General features: G+C 40.5%; 1 protein-coding gene across 1 annotated transcript in view; it reads left to right on the forward strand.

Annotated features, from left to right (window-relative positions):
- Positions 1-5162, forward strand: part of MARCHF11 (membrane associated ring-CH-type finger 11) — a 29438-nt gene extending 24276 nt beyond the window's left edge. The window contains exon 4 of the mRNA XM_031589228.2: positions 3944-5162. Within this exon, the coding sequence (XP_031445088.1) occupies positions 3944-4266 (323 nt within the window). The 3' untranslated portion in view covers positions 4267-5162. The remainder of the gene's footprint in view (positions 1-3943) is intronic.
- Positions 5163-18653: the final 13491 nt, after the last annotated feature.

Genomic DNA, 18653 nt, shown 5'->3' on the forward strand with positions numbered 1-18653 from the left:
ATTTATTTATTTATTTTCAGCCTCCCACCACTCCTTGGCCTCCTACTCATTTTTTTTGCCTCTACTTTCTTCAAGTACTTTTTTTTTTTTTTTTTTTTTTTTGAGTTTTCCACCACACTTTTTAAGCTTCCACTTTTTTTCAGCCTCTACTTTTCTTTAGTCTCCCATCCCTTTACAGTGTTTGGTTTTCCACCTGTTTTCAGCATTCACTCTTTCTCGAGCTCTATGTTTTCTTATGTCTGCCAAAGTTTTTTTTCAAGCCTTTTGGTCTCCTACTATTGTTATGGTATCTCACCCTTTTTTTGTCCTCCCAACTCTTTTTAAACCTCTTAATCGGACCTCCTACTCTTTTTTGTCTTCATTCTTTTTTTTTTCCTCTAACTTTACTTTCAGCCTTCTACTCCATTTTTTGACCTACAGTCATTTTTTTCAGTCTTTTATTTTTTCTCAACCTTTTTTTTTTTTTTTTTCATCTGCTCTCTGTTTTGTTCTGCTGCTCCTTTTTGACCTTCCACTCCTTTTTCAGCCTGCACTCCTCAGACCATTTTTCTTCGACCTTTCAATGAAATAGTTCTCTTTCAAGCCTTCTTTCATGCCTTTTTCTCTCCCACCATTGCAAATACCTAATAACATCCACTTAGTTGTAAAACTGTACTGGCAGAGTTTTTATTAATAGTGAATACATCTAGCTACACTTAGTAATTTTTCAATCAGAAACAGGTTTTTTTCACATTTCTATTTAAATCTAAATAGCTGAGAAATAGTTAAATTACTCCTTTAAAGTGGATGTTTCAGTTTAATGCTTTGGCTATTTATTGCTTTATTATTATTATTATTATTTATTTATTTATTTTATGAGTCTTAACACTTTTGTCCAGTGGGTGAAGGCTGTTTTTAATAAGTGCCTTTATTTCCCCACTAAAAAATGTTTAGGCTTCTGGGATGATAATTCCTGAATGATTATAAGAAAAATTAATGTGATAACTAAGACGACACAGGAGCCTAATGCCACATCTGAACAACGATGTGTCCTTGTAAAGGCATTCAGTATGAAAAAGCTCAAGTGTTCTGTGGTTCAGGATATGAAAGCCTTTGGACAGAGCAAATGAAAGAATCTCACAGTACTTTACAATGAACAAACAAAAAATGATATCCGCATAATCCTATTGTCTGGCTCCCACGACAGTCACTACATTTTAGAAATAAATCCTGAAGGTAAAGCCTTTTTAGACCTTAGCACATTTTGCCAGGTCTCTCATTCCCAAAACTCTGTTCCTTGTAGATGTTACTTGGACAGAATGTTGGAACAGCTAATAGCACTGAAATCTAACACAACTTCTTGGGGTTGTCTAGGTCAGACAAAGTATTCTGCTGATCTGTAATTTTTCCTGCTAGGACTGTGTGAGTATGTTCTCTGTGCTATTGAAACTATGTGTTTTGGAACCAGTTAGTATAATTCAGGGATTTATCCTTGTTTTTTCTTCTCTTGTATCCCCATTCACTGCTGTGAACCTCATAAGAAAAAGATTCTTAGTCAGAGTCATGCTGCTTCATTTTAGTGACTAACTAACCGCCTATATTCTGATCATCAGAACTTCTCTGTAACTGGAAAATATATCCAGCATTTTAAACCAGATTTCCCCTTCTTTATGGCCTCAGAACTTTTGGTGTAGAGAGGTGTTTTATCTTTTTTCTGCCTGAAAGTTTCTTTCAAAAGAGACAGGCTGTCTACTGGCATTCTTCTGCCTCTTCTGTATAGATCCTTCTGAATGTGCAGTTTCATCAGATGGGAAATCAACCTTTTGAAGAGAAAAGTTAGGAAAGTGCTCTTTTTTTTCCTTCAGCATTGCCAAATCAGTCAACTTTATTTCAAGCCTTTCAATATTTGATCCTTTGTTACTTAGCTCTTTGAGAGCATATCTGAATAACAGCTTCCATTTTAAAGCAAATTTATCTTCCCTACCGTTGTTGAGAAAAATCTGAAAATATAATTTCACTAAGTAGGAAAAATTAGTTCTTTAAAAGAAAACAGTTCTATGACTTTTCTGTCATAATTCTGGGGAGATGCTTTTGACTCTTTAGGTGTACCTCACGTACTTCACTGATCCTTCCTAATTTCTTCCTGATGCATTCTAAAACATGCTGTTTGGGCACCAGTGGAGAGCAGGCAGATATCAGAAGTCTTCAGACTGGGGTAAATAGGTTTTCTCAATTTTGCTTCATCACAAACTTGCGAGAAATTGGACTGAAGAGTATTATGATCCAGCAACAGGTAGAGGGGGACTACTATTATGCTCTTTTCATTCAGTAGGAAATGCAGGAGGAAAAAAAAAAAAGAAAAGAAAAGAAAGGAATTTTCGTCACAGCAATAAAACCTTGGCTTATTTGGTTTGTAGACTTCATATGTGATCAAATCATTTTGCCTGCATCAGATGCTTCAAGGAATTCTTGGTGACTTGAGTGGGCTACTACACCTGCTGTCATGTGTCCTAGAAGCAGCCCCGCTTTTATCCATCTTTCAATGCAATGATCTTTAGAAATCTATTTGAATACGTGCTGTTATCTGAAAATCATTGCACTTGAATTGGAGGTTTGCTCCTCATATAAGTTCTTTTATCATCCTTCCTGCTTGTGCCATCTCTCTTTGAATGACTTTTCTGGTATCAGTTAACTCTTAGTTATCTCTTATCTCTAAGAGACTTGGATGCTTAAATTACAAGTTTATTGTGTAGCAACAGGTAATATATGATCTCTTTTGATAAAGAAGTGTAGCCTGTGGTGCAACAGAGGATACTACAGACCTTGAAACGTATGGGAAAATTTTAAGCAAGAAACACATCAGACAACTAATATATTGCAACGTTACTCAGAACCATACAAACTGCCATGCCTGAGCAGAAGAAAAAACTAATAAGGCTGAAACTCAATGAACCCCACAAGTAAATTCATATTTGAAGCATTCATGCATGAAGAATGTGCATATAGGTATAAATTAATAAAAGTATATGCACACCTATGACAAATGAAGAATTCCATTTAAGTAAACAAATTTCTTGCACAGTTATAAAAATCATGAGCCTATCTGGAAGACCAAAAGCAGACTGGTCTATTCAGAACTTCCAATAAACTGTGTTTTCCTTGAAAGGACCATCTAAAAGATCTCTGGGATTTCAGCAAAAAAGGTTGTGCTTTTGTCTGCTGAATTTTAATGTGGAAGAAGAAAGCCCATCATCCTTGCCATGCTCATCACAGTTAATCATAAGATGTAATTTCTTCTTTCTCTACTGAAGCAAGAAAGGAAAGTCATTATTCTTAGAGCTGTTCCAAGTTGTCTTAACATTTCTGTGGTCCCAGGCTGAAATAAGAATGTAAAAACAATGCCATTTGTTTGTATTGCATTCAACAAAACACCGCTGAACAAATTTAAGGTTGTTACAGAAGGTCCAACGATCTGCTTAAGCTGTTACAATTCTCAATAAATAATGCTCACTGTGAACAAGGATAACACCAGCATGCACAATCAATTTACAGATCTGCTGGTAAAGTTGATTGATAATGGTTTACTTAAACATAAATACTTTTTTCAGTTAGGCATGTTCAGGTAATTCCAGTATTCATTATGTTGAGCTTCTGTTCAGAACAATTTTATTCCCTACTTAGGAGGACTGGGAAATTTGTGTAATTTTTGGAATTTGTTTAAATATATGAAGGAAAAGTTTAAAATTGCAAAAAAACATACAAGTGCAGAATTTACGTGCATGCTCTCTTTTCCCCAGTCTTGAACATATGAATATTACATCGCACATGTTCAACTTATTTGAATTGTCAGTTATAGTGGCTAGATTCATTACAACTTGGCATTATGAATTAAATCTGTATTTGCTCTCAAGATGATACCCTGTGACATTTTGTACCATCTAACGTCTTCTCTTCTTAATTTCAGGTCTCATAGTACATGAAGGTGCACCTGTTTATCGAGTGTTTAAGAGATGGAGGGCTGTGAATCTACACTGGGATGTGTTAAATTATGATAAAGCTACAGATATAGAAGAGAGCAATCGAGGAGAATCCTCAGCAGGAAGGACATTGTGGTTACCACTGACTGCATTTAGAAACAGAAATTTAGTTCACCCAACACAGTTAACCTCACTAAGATTTCAGTGTGGCTACGTATTGTTACATCTGTTCAACCGCATGAGACCTCAGGAAGATTCATCAGAGGATAATGGCTCTGGGGAAGTAGTAATGAGAGTGACCTCAGTGTAACGATTAAACTCACTGTGCTACACAGATAAGAATAATATGCCCTGATGTTACAGGGGTTTGGAATGTAGCTACAATGAATGGTAAAACCATTAACACTTGAGAAAAAAACAAAACAACAAAAAAAAAACAAAACACATTTTTTTAAAAAGTAATGCTTTTTATATGATCCGCTAAATCACAAATGCATTTTTCTGACAAAAAAAGAAAAAAAAAAACAACAAAAAAACCCACAACAAAAAACCAACACCCAACCTCTTGCTTTTTATATAGTCTGGTTTATTAAATTTTTTGTCAATTTGTTACATAAGGTGTATACAATTATAGTTTAACTCTTAGGTCTTTGAATGCTGAAGAAAGTCATTTTTAAGTAAAAAAATATATTTAAATGTATTTTCTTAAACACTGGCTTTAACCCACTGTTATTATTTTTCCCACTTTCATGAGGATTAAACTGAACAGATTTCTTTCAAAAAGAAAAAAAAATGTTGACACAAGTCAAGTATTCTTTCTTTTCTATCATTTTTTGTTGTCTGTAGCTCAGTTGGGGTTTGTGAAAGTAGGTGGGAGATATAGTGTCCCTTGCCTTTAAGCAGGAAGTCCACCGGCTGTTCTTAGAACCAAGAGGGAAGATGCCAGCTCTTGGTTTAGCTCTCCCAGGGGGATGCTGATGTCAGACACACGTAAGATACAGACAGGGGAAGAGCGTGCGATTCCTCTCTGATGTCCAAGATCTGCAGACTACAGGAGCTGTTCCTGTGCACAGACATCACACTGCATTCCAAACAGTGGTGCTGCATTTAGCAGCCTCTGAATTTCCAGCAGCGCTCTTACTACAAGCCACTGTCCAACCATATTCTTTAAAATAAAAAAGAAATGGGCATTGTATGTATTGCCAATTGAAATAGAGTTGGATGGTAAGAAAAAAAAGTTAAAACACTGTTCTCCCACCTGCCTTCTTCCTAGGCACAGCGTCGCTCCTCCATCCCTGACCTCTCCACCTCCAGACCCCGAGCAGTATAAGGCTAGGGAATGGGGTCAGTATCTGACAGCCCCTCTCTGCCGGCCCCCCATCCTCACACCGTGCCCTGCTCCAGCTGGGCCTTTCCAGGGACTGAGGGAAAGCCCTGCCCAGTGCTGTTGGAAGGTCTCCACTCTGGCTGTGCCTGGAGCCCACCCTGCCCTCCTCCTCTCCCCCAGGTGCAGACAGGCTGTTTCTCCTGCAGATGGTGGCTCCCAGCCGCCTTGTGCCCTCCCATCCCAAGGCTCTCCCAAACTCTGTAGAGTTCATTTTGCTGATGCATTAATTCTCAGGAGCTCAAATTTACACTTACCAACTCTACAGATGAGTTACTTCTCTTTAAGCAGTTCAAGTGAAAAGTACGCTACCATCATCGGCCAAATGCAATATCAACAAAAGGTACTTTATATCCTCCATGACAAAATGCCAACATACTACTGCCAATCTCACTGAGAATTCCTTTCCATATTAGCTGTCAGCAATTTCCCAAAGGAGGGGAGAAAAAGAAGATGAGAGGAACTATGACAGGGGAAATCTGCTGTATCACTGGGAATTAATTATTCCTAATTAGTACTTAAATAAAGCCTTCTTTCCCAGAAGCACCAAAATTCCACATGACCAAGCTGAAATCAGAGTTTGTATCTCAAAGCCACTTGCAGCACAAGGTAAGTAATTAATTCCTTTCTCTATGTACTTAAAAGGTTCCATCTCACACCTCTTAGGTACCTGTGATCTGTAGGATTTAAAGAATATTTTAGCAGCCTTTTAACCCATCCTTAAAAAAAATGAGAAGTGTCTTAAAATGTTTTGTTGTAAAGAGATCTTCATTCACATCCAAATAAGTACTAGGCTGGACGAGAATGACTCACCAGAAAAGATCAACAGTTTCAATTTAAGAGAGGAAAAGATTTCCGTGTTCAAATGTCTGAAAGACACGTGTCCAGAACACTTAGCTATTACTGAGGGGAAAATGGTTCAACCAAGAGTAATGAAAATCAGCAAGTGAGAAAAATGTGTTGGGCAAATACCAGAAAAGCCTTTTTAACAGCAAGATTTGTCATCCTTAATCATTTCTGTGGCACAACGATACTGCGTATGTCTGAGCCTATGTATTTCTATATATAGAAAGTGAGATCAGGAAACAATAAATAGTCACAGGATTAGTATGGGCAGAGTGCAGTTATAGAAAAAAAAAAGAAATCTATGATGAGATGTACTGCGGAATGTTTTTAGTAGCAAGAGTATGCAGCGCAGGATACAAATATTTCTTCACTGACCTTGTATTTGGATTTGTGCATTACTGCAGTGCTGTAATAACCTACGTGCAAGATAAATGAATTCAATTCAGAACAGCTGCAGAGAAGGGAATGAAAAAGGAGTAGGGACTGTATTTCACACGAGGAAATTAGAAAAGTGTGGCTTATTCTGTTTAACAACAGTTGAATGAATGTTATTGTTCTTAGTTACTACATCGCAAATAAAATTTTAGGCAACGAAGACTAAGAAGAATGAGAACTCAAGGATATAAATAGAGCACAAATCAATTTATCTGGAAATTCAAATAGTTTTAAAATATTCATAGAATGAAGCGCAGACAACAATTTAAGTTAGAAGGCTCATGGGAGGATATGTACTCCAATATTACCCTCCAGGGTAAGCTCTAGGTTCAGACCAGGTTGCTAAGGGCTAAGCAGTCAAGTCTTATAATTTTCAAAGGATGGAAATCACACAACTTCTCTGGGTAGCCAGTTCCAATTATTGACTGTAAACAGAGCATATTCCTTCTATTATACTTCTTTTGTCTCACTGTCCCACAAAGCCCCACTGTGATAAGGATGGCTTTGTCTTCTTATTAACCACGGGTTATCACAGGTCCTGGCAGGTTACTGTTTGAACAAGAATCATACAATATCCTGAGTTGGAAAGGACCCATAAGGATCACTGAATCCAACTCCCAGCTCCACACAGGACCATCCAAAATTCAAACTACGTCTGAAAGCATTGACCAAAACGCTCCTTGATCTCCAGCACGTGGGGGGCCCATGTGAAAGGACGACTTTGGAGTTTCACTACCAAGACACTCCAGAAACAGCAGGAATTCTGCTTGAAATGCCCCACCCAGATTTGGCTCATTGAAACAAAGTAGTGTTTGCTGCTGAAACTGAAGGTGCCTATCCCAAAACTGTGAGTGGTGAAATGCATCCTTCCAAGGCTCTCAAGGACAAGGCCATTTCCAGTCACTGTTATATATTTTTAGAAGTTTATAGTAAAAATTCAAGTTTTATACCAATTACATTACTATTAGAGGCACATATTTCAGGGAGTCAGGTTCAGCAGAAGTCTCTGGGTAGACACACTAAAGAACACTTGATATCAGCATGAAAACCAATAAAAAGCCCATTTTTACTTAAAAAAAAAAAAAAAAAGGAACAATTATGCGAAATAAAGTTGCTTCATAAACAGTTTTCTGACCACAGAAAGCTAATCTGATGGGAACTCTACGAAGTAGCTCCCTGAATTCTCAGTTCTTCCCTTTAAAATTTAACTCACTGTTAAAACAACTCATGTAATATTTAAGGTAAACCTTTACACATATTCCCTTCTTGAAACTGCATTTCACCACTATTAGCCTCCCCTGGTGCATAAATCACACGGTAGCAGCCCTACTTGCACTGAAACTCACTGAGCTGTGCCAGTCTGGTTATACTCCAGACCAACCCACAACTATTTCATGGAATGCTTTGATTTATTTAATATGGTACCACTGGACCCATTGACATTACTGAGCAAACTGGCATTTGCCACTGAAGAATGGCAGTGATCCAAGAATGCTGCCTGAACTGCGCTGCAACAGCAATTTGGAGGAAAAGGTATAAATGATTTGATTGTAAATTTGATTTGATTTGATTTTCACAAGAACTGTTAACAATGGAATATCTTAGCTTATCATAGCTCTGCTCTGCTAATGACATATCCATGGAATGACTGCCATTACTTTCTACCTCAAATAAAGCTACGGCAGCACAGAACAGAACTAGCTGGTTCTCCTATAAGAACTGCACTTCTCCCTCTAAAACTGTGACAGATGTTTAAAAGATAACTCTAGATTTCTACAGGACTAAATTCAAAAATTCAGTTAGTATCTGTCAGATCTGTGACTCCAGTAATTATGTTTAACAAACATGAAAATTTTCTAACGCTTGAAATAAATGAACTGTTAGGAAGTTTTCTGGGGAGAAATGAAGATACCATTAAAAATATGTAATCTTTCTTGTTGGCCTTACATAAGCCAATTTATTTTCATAAGCCTTGTAAAAATTTCAGAATCCCCAGTGAGCTGCCATTTTTTAGAATTACCTCTCAGCTGCCATCTAAGTAGTAAAGCCATCTTTAGGGCTGAGGCACTACTTTACAGGGGATACCAGAGAAATCTTTTAAAACAGGTAATACTTGTATTTTGTCTTCCTGAAATCAGAGATTAGGTTTCAGATCTTTCCACATTTGAAAATTTGTCAGCTGGATACTGCCTCTTTTCTTGGATTTAAGGAAGATTTATAATGTGCTGCAGAGTGCAACCACCACGTGAGTTAAAGGCAATGCATACCTTAAAACCAGTCTCAGGGCAAAAAAGAAAAGAGAATGAAGCACTGGGAGACAGGCCACTGAGAAGCGTAAATACCTTTCAAAGGTCAACCACAGGTAACAGAAAAAGAGCAGTCCGTAGCATAGTCTTTTTCTGCTGTGGTCAGTCAGCCATGCGGCAGGCATGTAGAAACCCATGAACATCCTCCTTCTTAATGAGCCATCACCGGACAGACTGAAACTGCCCTTTTACCCTGGAGTCTCTGTAGGACCCTGACTTGTCTCCATTTGCTCCCTTAGTTCAGAAGCCGAGACTTTAAAGCTGTCCTGTGTAGGATAAAAGACAGATCAGCTGGCTGAACATTTGTAAGAGCCTCATAAAGTGACATCTTCAGCATGAAGCAGCTGACTGGAGCCAGACACAGAATTATTTCAACACCTGTTGAAGCAAGCTGTCTTGAGTCAGGTCCAACCTGTTGGTAACAGCTGGGTGCTGGAGCACAGGACCAGCCATGGCAGGGACCAGAAATACCACCACAGTCACTGCAAGGAGCAGAGTTAAGATAAATGGAGGGGGCTCAGATGGTGGTTTTGTTGGTGACTAGGAGGATTTTCCCAGGTCCCAGACTCACTTCCTGACCCAAAGCCTCACTTCATCCTACACTAAGGCTGGAAGAGAAACAGTCAAATCTGAGAAAGCAAACATCATGTGGAATAACATGAGTCCACATGTTCTGTTTTCTCGGTCTTGCTACATCTCCCCCTCCCCCCCGAAAAAAAACCCCACAACAACAACAACAACAAACAACACATCAAAAAAGCCCACAACCAAACACCAAAATTGCCTTTCCGCTCCCATCTTTACATAATTTGCTTTGCCAGATTTGAAATAGCCAAAATCAGGGAACTTTGTCTTTCCAAGTGAGCATACCACAGCCACCATACATTCTTCATCAGGACTTTGCTGGCATTTAAAATGTTGAACTGGGATAGCCAAGTCTTTAAAAGGGAGGAGGGAACTGACTCTGCTGTAGGAGACAAATGATATGTGAGTGATGTCCCCCTTCCCACACCACTGCAGGAAGATTTCACCTAGTGCAGCACTTTCCAGCAGCTGTCTGGGAACAGACTCAGTCCTGGGGTGCTTTGGTGGGCTCCCTCGCCTCTGGGGCTGCCTCTGGTGCTGCAAGCAAGGCCCTTGCTAAGTCCTCACCTGTGTGCCTGTGGCAGGTCTCAGCCACAGTCTGTTTTTTTTCCTAATGCAATCAATCAAAATGAGTAATAGCTAGAGTCCCTTGTAAGGTCACAAATTCAGTGCCTGCTGCATTTCTCCTATCAGGGAGCATCTCTGAATGCAGCTATTTCATGTCTCTAATAAAGAAAGCAATTCAATCCAGAAGAGGCCCAAATAATTTTAATAAAAGGTGTTTTGTCCACTCAGAAGCAACCTGTGCAGTAGGTCTCTGATCAAATAAGACAAAATCTATCATCCAGACACAACCTGGCTCTGTCTGGGTAGTGTTTCTTGGTAGGCTTTGCTGTTCCCTGCCCCATGGAAGTTCAGCTTGTGTTAATGAACTTCGGAAAAGAATCTGTAGAAGCTTTTAGCTTTGAAAAAGAAAACTTTTCAGTTTCTGCAGGCAAATACTAGCAACACATTTCAAGCTGGTGTCTGACATTCAGAGTACGTGGGATAAGGGCTTTGTTTCAACCAAACACATCTGGGCTCTCTCTCTCTCCCAGGCATTAAGGTAATTCATCAACGTTCCAGTTTGCCACTAATGACAATTTGGCATTTGTCTGTGAAGCAAGAGTTTCCAAGAAACTGCTCAATACTTATCTTGACATCATCAAGTTTTAGCACTTTCATGGGGCATTAATTTGCATTTTACATATTTAATAAAACACCCATTTATTCCAACAGAGATTAGTGTACTTCATGTTGTTTATCAATTAAAACACTTTTTTTTTTTTTTTTTTGAATGCAGACACAATCTCATATTAAGTAACAACTATTTCCAGTCATAAATTAGTTTTCCTGTCTTCTTCCCAAATTCTCAGGGTTCTTCTGGTGGCAGCTTCTAATCCATCTCTCAAGAAGAGTCTGAGACATGCCATGCCTCATGCACAAAGGTGTATACTTCGCATGAAAAGAGCTTTAAACTCACCATGTAGGTGAAACTAGCATTCAGATCAGGGGCTTTCCCTTGTGAGTGGAAGGGAGAGAGCTCAGGTGGTCTCCTCCCAGATATCAGCCAGACGGGCTTCGTGCTGCAGTTGTTCCTCTCCCCAGATGACAAAGGCACTGCTCACATCACAGCAACCTCAGGAGCTGAGACACATCCTGACCTCCAGAAACCATCAGATGTCCTCTTATCTGCCCTCAAAACTTGACCATCTATTACGCAACCTAGTGGAAAAGGCTGTTGTTTGCCAAGTCTCATTCTGCCTTTTCCATTTCATTTGTACACCTTTTCATCTTGCCCCATGGGAAGAGAAGTGCAGTGGCACCTCTAGAAGGAAAATTACTTGCAACAAGATTTTTTGAAGAAAAATGCCCACTGGCTCTTCATTGCACACAGCCCTTCAGCAACAGGAGAGCAGCTGTGGTGGCTGAAGTGCAGCATCTTTTTTTTTTTTTTTTTTTTTTTTTTTTTGCTCTGTGAACTCAAAAAATACTCCATGAGGATGATGAACAAATCTCTGTGCAGAATTGAAGAGGTCATGTCTGGGCAGGGAGGTGGGGGACAGTGGGGGAACATGAAATAATCCCAGCAGATGCCACTGAGACAAGGCTGCGGTAGGCTGGGATTAGTGCCAAGAGGAAACAGGTGGCGAAACGGCGTTGATCGGCTATTACCCTTGAATCTGTTTGCAAATCATCAGAGGCATCTCCAAAGCATTCATGGGTTTCAGACATTGTTTGTCCCTTCTACCATTTCTGGGTGGGGAAAGCAGTGGTAGCATTGGGCACAGCACAAATCATATGTCCACTGTAATGTTGGAATATACATATGTAGGGTCTTCTACTATCCATTGACCATTCCCCTACTCAAGTCTAGGGGAAGCTTTCCATCATGGAGAATATTCTGGCAAGAGCAAATGGCATTCCTGCATGCAGGAACTGCTTCCTTTGAAAGGCATCCTCCAGCTGTCTCAAAATGGAAAACTTAATATAACTTCCACTCCTCTTTAATTGAATGAAAAATGTGCAAGGAGGCAGGAACAAGCCTCTGCTGGTGACCCATGGGAGGACAGGCATTCTTCCATTGTTTGAGGCTTCTTGATTATCAGGAAAAGAGTTGAAGGGGGTGGGCCCTGATACACCTAGACAGTCCTGCTCAGCACCCAACTGTGACCTGGGGACACGTCCTTCCTGACCTCACCCCAACTGGCTTTACCATGAGCAGGAGAGCAGAAGTGGCTGGGTGCATTGGGTCTCCTGAGGGTGGCCCATGCATGTGGCAATTGCACAGCCTCCCGATGTCCCAAATTGTCTGAACTATCATCAAGAGGAGGATCAGGTGAACTGAACTCAAACCAGATTTCTCCTGACCATTAGCCTTCATTGGCCTCAGTCTACATAGCAGCCATCACTTTAACAGTGACGTAATTAACAATCCCTGTGTGTGTGGGCACTGGCTATGATCGGAGGATGTAATTTTGATTTTGAGAACACATTTTGATTTTTCTGTACACATACACTGCATTTTACACATAATTTCCATTGCTCCGATTCATCCCAGACTTGGTGGCTGCCAGTCCTGACTCACAGGCTCTGCTCTGTGTGAGACAACAAACTTTATTCAGCATGGCAGTTTGCAGCTCCTGAATGCTCTGCCACAGCTATTTGTCCTCCCCACCTCTTCCCACCCTCGCGGCAGGGAGCTGCCTGGCTCACACCTGCCTGTAGGAAAATCCCTGGACCTAGCACTAAACCTTGAGCCTCATCTGTGGTGAAGGTAACCTGATTTGCTCATAATGAGCTTTGAGAGAGTCTGCTAATTATCTCAGGTACTGAAATACTGCCCCACTGGGTAGGTAAGTCCTTCCTGTCTTTCTAATGCAAGTCTAAAACATTTATGTTCAGCTGTCATTCACACCAGGAATGTGAGTCACTTTGGCCATTGCCATGGAGGTCCCACTGATGAGAGTTGCCCAAGTTTCATCACTTACAAGAACAACACAGCAAAGCTTACATGTAATTGCCACCACAAACTGCAGGTCGCTATTCCTCTCCCTCCTTCCCATGTTGGGCCACCTGCAGGAAATACTCTCAAAGCTTCTCTGTCAGATTGAGCATGACAAGGAATACCGTGAAAGATGAGACACCCAGCAGCTTCATCATTAGCTCTGTCCTCCATGCTACAAGAGGATGGCATTCAATTCCTTCTTTAACTGAGAAGTATTGAACATGCTGCTATGCTTTCCCTTTCTGTCCTGGAGGTTGTAAGGCCATATGTCATAAAAAATCTTTTGAACAACTTATGTGTCACAAAACTAATTCAAGTATTTAAAGAATTGTTTCTAAGGATTCTTCAATCACTGCTACCTTACCCCTGTATAAAACTCTTACTCTATTTCTGAGCAGATCAGAAAAGAAATGAAGCTTTGCTAGGCATTCCATTATAAAATAAATTTCCATGCAAATCCAATGCAAGCTACCAAATCACATCCCTTTACAAACTGGAAATTCATTTTGAGGTGAGGCTGTCAGAGAACACTGAACCTACAAACCTGATTTGCTGTGTGGTCCTTGCCCTCCAATCTGTAGTATGCATTAAAATGCAGAGCTGCCTGAAAAAGAAAAGTTTTTTCCATATCAACTGGACATCCATTTCTTCTGAGAAGGAAGCCAGCCCACATATGGATGCTTCCAGATTCCTGGTCCTTTTGTAATTGTGTATTTCCGTATTGACTTCTCCCTCCCCTTTCTCATTTTCTTTGTTTCCTCTTCACATATGATAAAATAATGAATCCTGAAGGCAGGGCAATTCATCTTCAAGATGACTTGTAATTCAATTTTTTGTCTTCTGATGGTCTCTTTACCTACAGTTTGTCTGAAAATGAGGAACCTGTGCTGACCGCGTGGTGAATAATGCTTCCTACATATCTTTCTAGAAAAGAACATTACTGAGAGGAACCACATTATTGATTCTATATTCATAGAAGTTGTTATAAAGATTCCCAGATGTCAACACCACAAGATGGAAATCACTTCTAAATGTACAGCTCGAGTGAAAAATACATGGACAGAGATTATTTAAAATACACTTGGGATGATCAGCACATCCAGTTTTAGAAAATGTATTTTTGGTGAAGCATTAATATTTAATTATACTACAGAGCAGCTTTTTGAACACTTTTAGAAAGAATTGGGCCATTTTTAGAGGCCATGCTCCTGTTTAAATGTTGCATCCAATGGACAGAGATTCTTTTTGCCACATGTACAGTATTTACCGTGGTCCATAACACAACTTATCTGATACCCTTGAGATGTGATGCAAGGTAGCACACGACAATTCTGAAGCCCGTGGTGCACGTGATGCTGTCTTCCAGCCATGCAAAAATCTTCGTCAACTGCACGAGGGGCCAGTAAGGAGCATCTTGGTTATCCTCATCTGAATTCAGAAACCTCCTTCACTGTAAATCTCAATCAAACACAAGAAAGCAGAAAATTGTTGATTGGGTTGCAGGGCATTTTTTACCAGTGCCAGTCTGTCCTTGGAAAAATGGCCTATCCTGGTTTTCAACATTTTTAGTTAAAATTTGTCTCGTATGTGCTTTCCATTCACATTTGAGGACCATTTGATGCCCGTTGCCTGACAATTGTTTAAAAAAAAACAAGTTCATATAATTGCAGTCTTAAGTTTCGAGCAAGGTTGGCAATTGTATATTTACAAAACAAACAATCAAAAACTCCCCAAACACACCCACACAAACCACACATGCAAGCACACCAAGAGCATGAACCATTATCTAGATGAAGAACTCACATTCTTAGCTCCAGATCTCTTCAGTTCAGCTGGTTATTTGCTGTTTATTTTGCTCCACAGTTTCTGCTCTGAACAGTTTTTCTTGTATTCCCACAGTTATTGGCCAAGGCAGTGCAGGAAAAAGAAGTTATCAATGGAAAGGGACACAGGCAAACAGGAATGGAGGTGTTCATCCCAGCTTGCCCAATGACTTTTCACTCACTTTGCTTTTCTTTACCCCATTCCCCCTCACTCTTTACGTACTTTCATTACATTTGAGATTCTTAGGTGTTTTTTTAATTATTATTTTATTTTAAAATACAGCTTTCTTGCTGCATACGCATAGCATATCAAAAGGGACCTCTGCTTTTTAAAGCCAACCTGAATGTAACATTATGTAATAGAACAGAATCCGCACTCCAAAGCACGAGGATAGTATTACACTTTTACTAAACATGGATCTCATATTCGATGCTTGTTTGAATTCAATTAATTCAATAAGTAAATGTATAAAGATAGAGTATAGTGAGATGTGCACAGATTCAGCCAAACAGACTCACTGCTTCCAGGAAAACGTTCACAGAAACATACCGGCATGTTGAAATCCTGTTTCTGCTGCATGCATTCAGACACAACCGTTTTACAGAGGGAAAATTCCAGGGGGTGGGGGTCATTCTAAGGTCTTATATTCAAACCTAAAAACAGACTAAGATGAAGCTATTTCCTTGTTACATAAATAGTAACTGTAGGTGTACACAGGATCTTAAAAAGAAATATGAAGGCAGTGATTATGATTTTAAAGCCTACTTCAAAGGTTAAAAAAAAAGGTAAAAATAAAATAAATTATGGATTTTTATAAAGCCTTCCCTGAAAAACAGTCATCTGTATTTTACACAGAAATGTCAGGGCTTCAGCATTTTCGCTTTTGCTAGTCTGGTCCTCTCTGCATACATGAAGTCTCTTTCAAACGGAGCTGTCATTTGCTCTCTGGGATTTTTGTTTTTTCCTTTTGTCCCATTCAACTTGAATTCTCAAGTGGTTTCCCAGTGACGAAACAGTTCTGCTCAGCCAAAGTGGAGGACGGCCAACACATCCAGATAAAGAGATTTTCAGATGAGCTGCGGGAAATTCATTACGCTGAAGGTATCATTATGTTCAGTAGCATTTGGTAATGTGGAACAGGCAGTAGGTGATTATTAATCATAGAAACCTTAGCATTCTGGCTCCTCTCTGTAACCTTTCATCATCTTGCATAAGCTTCCTCTGCAGAAGTTCGGCCTGCGGTGCTGCTATGGCACACAGAAGCCAGCAGTAATACTACTTTAACCCTCAGAGCAGAAGTGCACTGCTATCCGATATTCTTCCAGTTGCATGAAAGAGAACCCCTTTCCATTTCCTGATAGGTAAACTGAAAACAAATTATTCTAGAAGAGCATGGACATACTGGGGAAGGGGACATGCTGATAAGGTACTTGCACAAGGTGTGCACTCAAGTGAGGGGAAATCACAGCCCTGATACAAACATTTCTGCTGCATGTGCTTGCAGTTTTATGGGGCAGTATGTGCAATCAGTTAAAAGATAGGCTATAAAAACAGTAACAATTTTCCCACAGGGGTACACAAACTATAACCTCGGTCTCATCTGTGAGTCAGATAAATAAACCTCGATGCTATCTGGAAAAGGGGATAAGTCTATTTATGAGCAGTCATTTCTGTTGTCCTTTTCTGCAGTTCAGAAGCCCACAGATTAATGCCCGTGAGCTGCATACTGTTATTTAAAGGACAAGTTAGAGTAGAAGAGAAAAATATTAAGTAGGAGAGATTATGTTTTTCTGCAGCGTCTTTATTAACTCACAGGATATTTACGTGCAAGGCTTATTTAAAGGAGACTCAGAAATTCCTGAGCCCATAGTGGCTCTCTGTTTCTGAACATGAGAAGACAGAAGCACTATACTTCAAATTTCTCTGCGTGCACTGCAAAACCACCCGTTATGGCTGACTGTTATTTCTGGAGGAAGCTGAAGGGTTAAAACACACAAACCTAAAAGAATGTAATGATGGCACGAAAATGACTTTTGGTGGTGGCAAGCAGAGCGCAACTCTAGCTGATTTAACCCAGATAACTCTCCCTCTAGCTTACCAGGTAAAACCCATGTCAGCCATCTTCCAGTGTCAGGGAGAACATCAGTTGTCCCCATCACAGTGAGCTCAGCACGTCTCAGCAACACCTGCCAAGAAACAATAGTAAAACTCCAGCCTTCTGTATGCTACCCCACTTTGGGACAGTGAAATACTCGTGCTACGTCATAGGCTATTTTTTGGCTATTTCAACCTACTTAACATTAATTCTCTAGAAATCAAAATTATTATACCAGAACAGTAAATGCTGCTCTGGCATTGAAAGTCTGTACTTCTATCAGAACAGTGCTCAGAGCCTGCTTTGTTCCTACGGAGCTCAAACTTCAGGAGAAGAGAGAAATTAGAGGACAGCAAGAGGCAGCAGTGCTGGAGGACTGGGGATGTGGCAGCCTTCCTCTCTTTTCCCCATAGATCAGCTGTTATAAATTGGCATTTGAGAACTAAGTAGTGATAATGTGGGCAACAATACATGCAGATAAGAGGCAAATGGGTAACTTCCCACAACAAAGCTCCCTTCACTGGCAATATCTTTAAGCCAAAGTTCAGTTTTTGCATTCCACAAGCACGTCAGGTTATTTGATGACCAAGGAGCTCCTCATGAGGACTGGGTTCCCAGCATATATGCACACATTTGCTTATCCCCAATACCTGAAGAAAATCTGAACTCAGTAAGGCATAGTATCCTGTGCAATCCTCAGTCATTTTGCCTGAAAAGAGGATTAGATCACTTCAAGTAATGAGAACAATCTTAGGAACAGAGAAAAGACACAGCACCAGGTGAGCAGGCCTGTAAAGTAAAACAAACGTGTATGGCAAGCAGTTGCCTGTAGGGGCTGCAGCCAAATGTCTGGGATTTGGACTGCCTCACATCACAGCAGGATTGTCTCAGTTGGGACACAGAATTCATTTCCCACCACCAAAAGAAGAAAGAGGAGAAGTTTTGGTCAGATGGCACTTGCCATGACTGCCTTTGCTCTCCAAGCTCAGAACAGAGAATGGGTGCTGCTGTGAACGCCTGTAAGGAACCAGCAGCCCATCACTTCCCTCTGCACATCAGCAGCCGTGTGTGTGCTCCCGGAGCAGCAAAATGATATCCAATTTGCTTGATAAGTGTTTTCTCCTCTAGAGCCTGATGTAATTGAATATCAGGTGCATAGGCAATTCCACTAGCTAAATTGCCTGCAATTTGTTCACGAAAAAGAACATTCATTTGATTCTGCTGTTGCGCAGTGCCCTCTTCAAGTCGGGTTAATTAAGGCAGTGCCATTAGCTGCACAGGAAGGCCCTTCTCAGCACAAGCAGGGCAGGGGGATCTGAGCCTTGAACCTTCCTGAGGTGGTCAGTGGGTCGCAGAGGTGAGATGGAGGCAGGGAAGGAGAGCTGCCCATCGAAGGGACGGGCAGCACTTCTATGCTGCAGTGAGCTTATCCTGCCAGCTGGCAGCCCAGTGGGGGTGCGCTCATCATGCTAAGGGCCGGCAATTAATCGCACTGCTGCAAGGACATAACACTGACAGCGCTGGAAGCAAGCAAAAGAAACATGCCCGTGTGACAATACATGCTTCTCTTCCCCAGGGAGCTTTTATCATACCTATTATGGAGATGTTTACTTCAGGAACGCTGTGGGAGAAATGGTGCTGCTGATGGTGATGGCAGAGATCACGAGCAGTTATC

This window comes from Phasianus colchicus, chromosome 3 (genome assembly GCF_987193195.1).
Source record: "Phasianus colchicus chromosome 3, bPhaCol1.hap1.1, whole genome shotgun sequence".
Lineage (NCBI taxonomy): Eukaryota > Metazoa > Chordata > Aves > Galliformes > Phasianidae > Phasianus > Phasianus colchicus.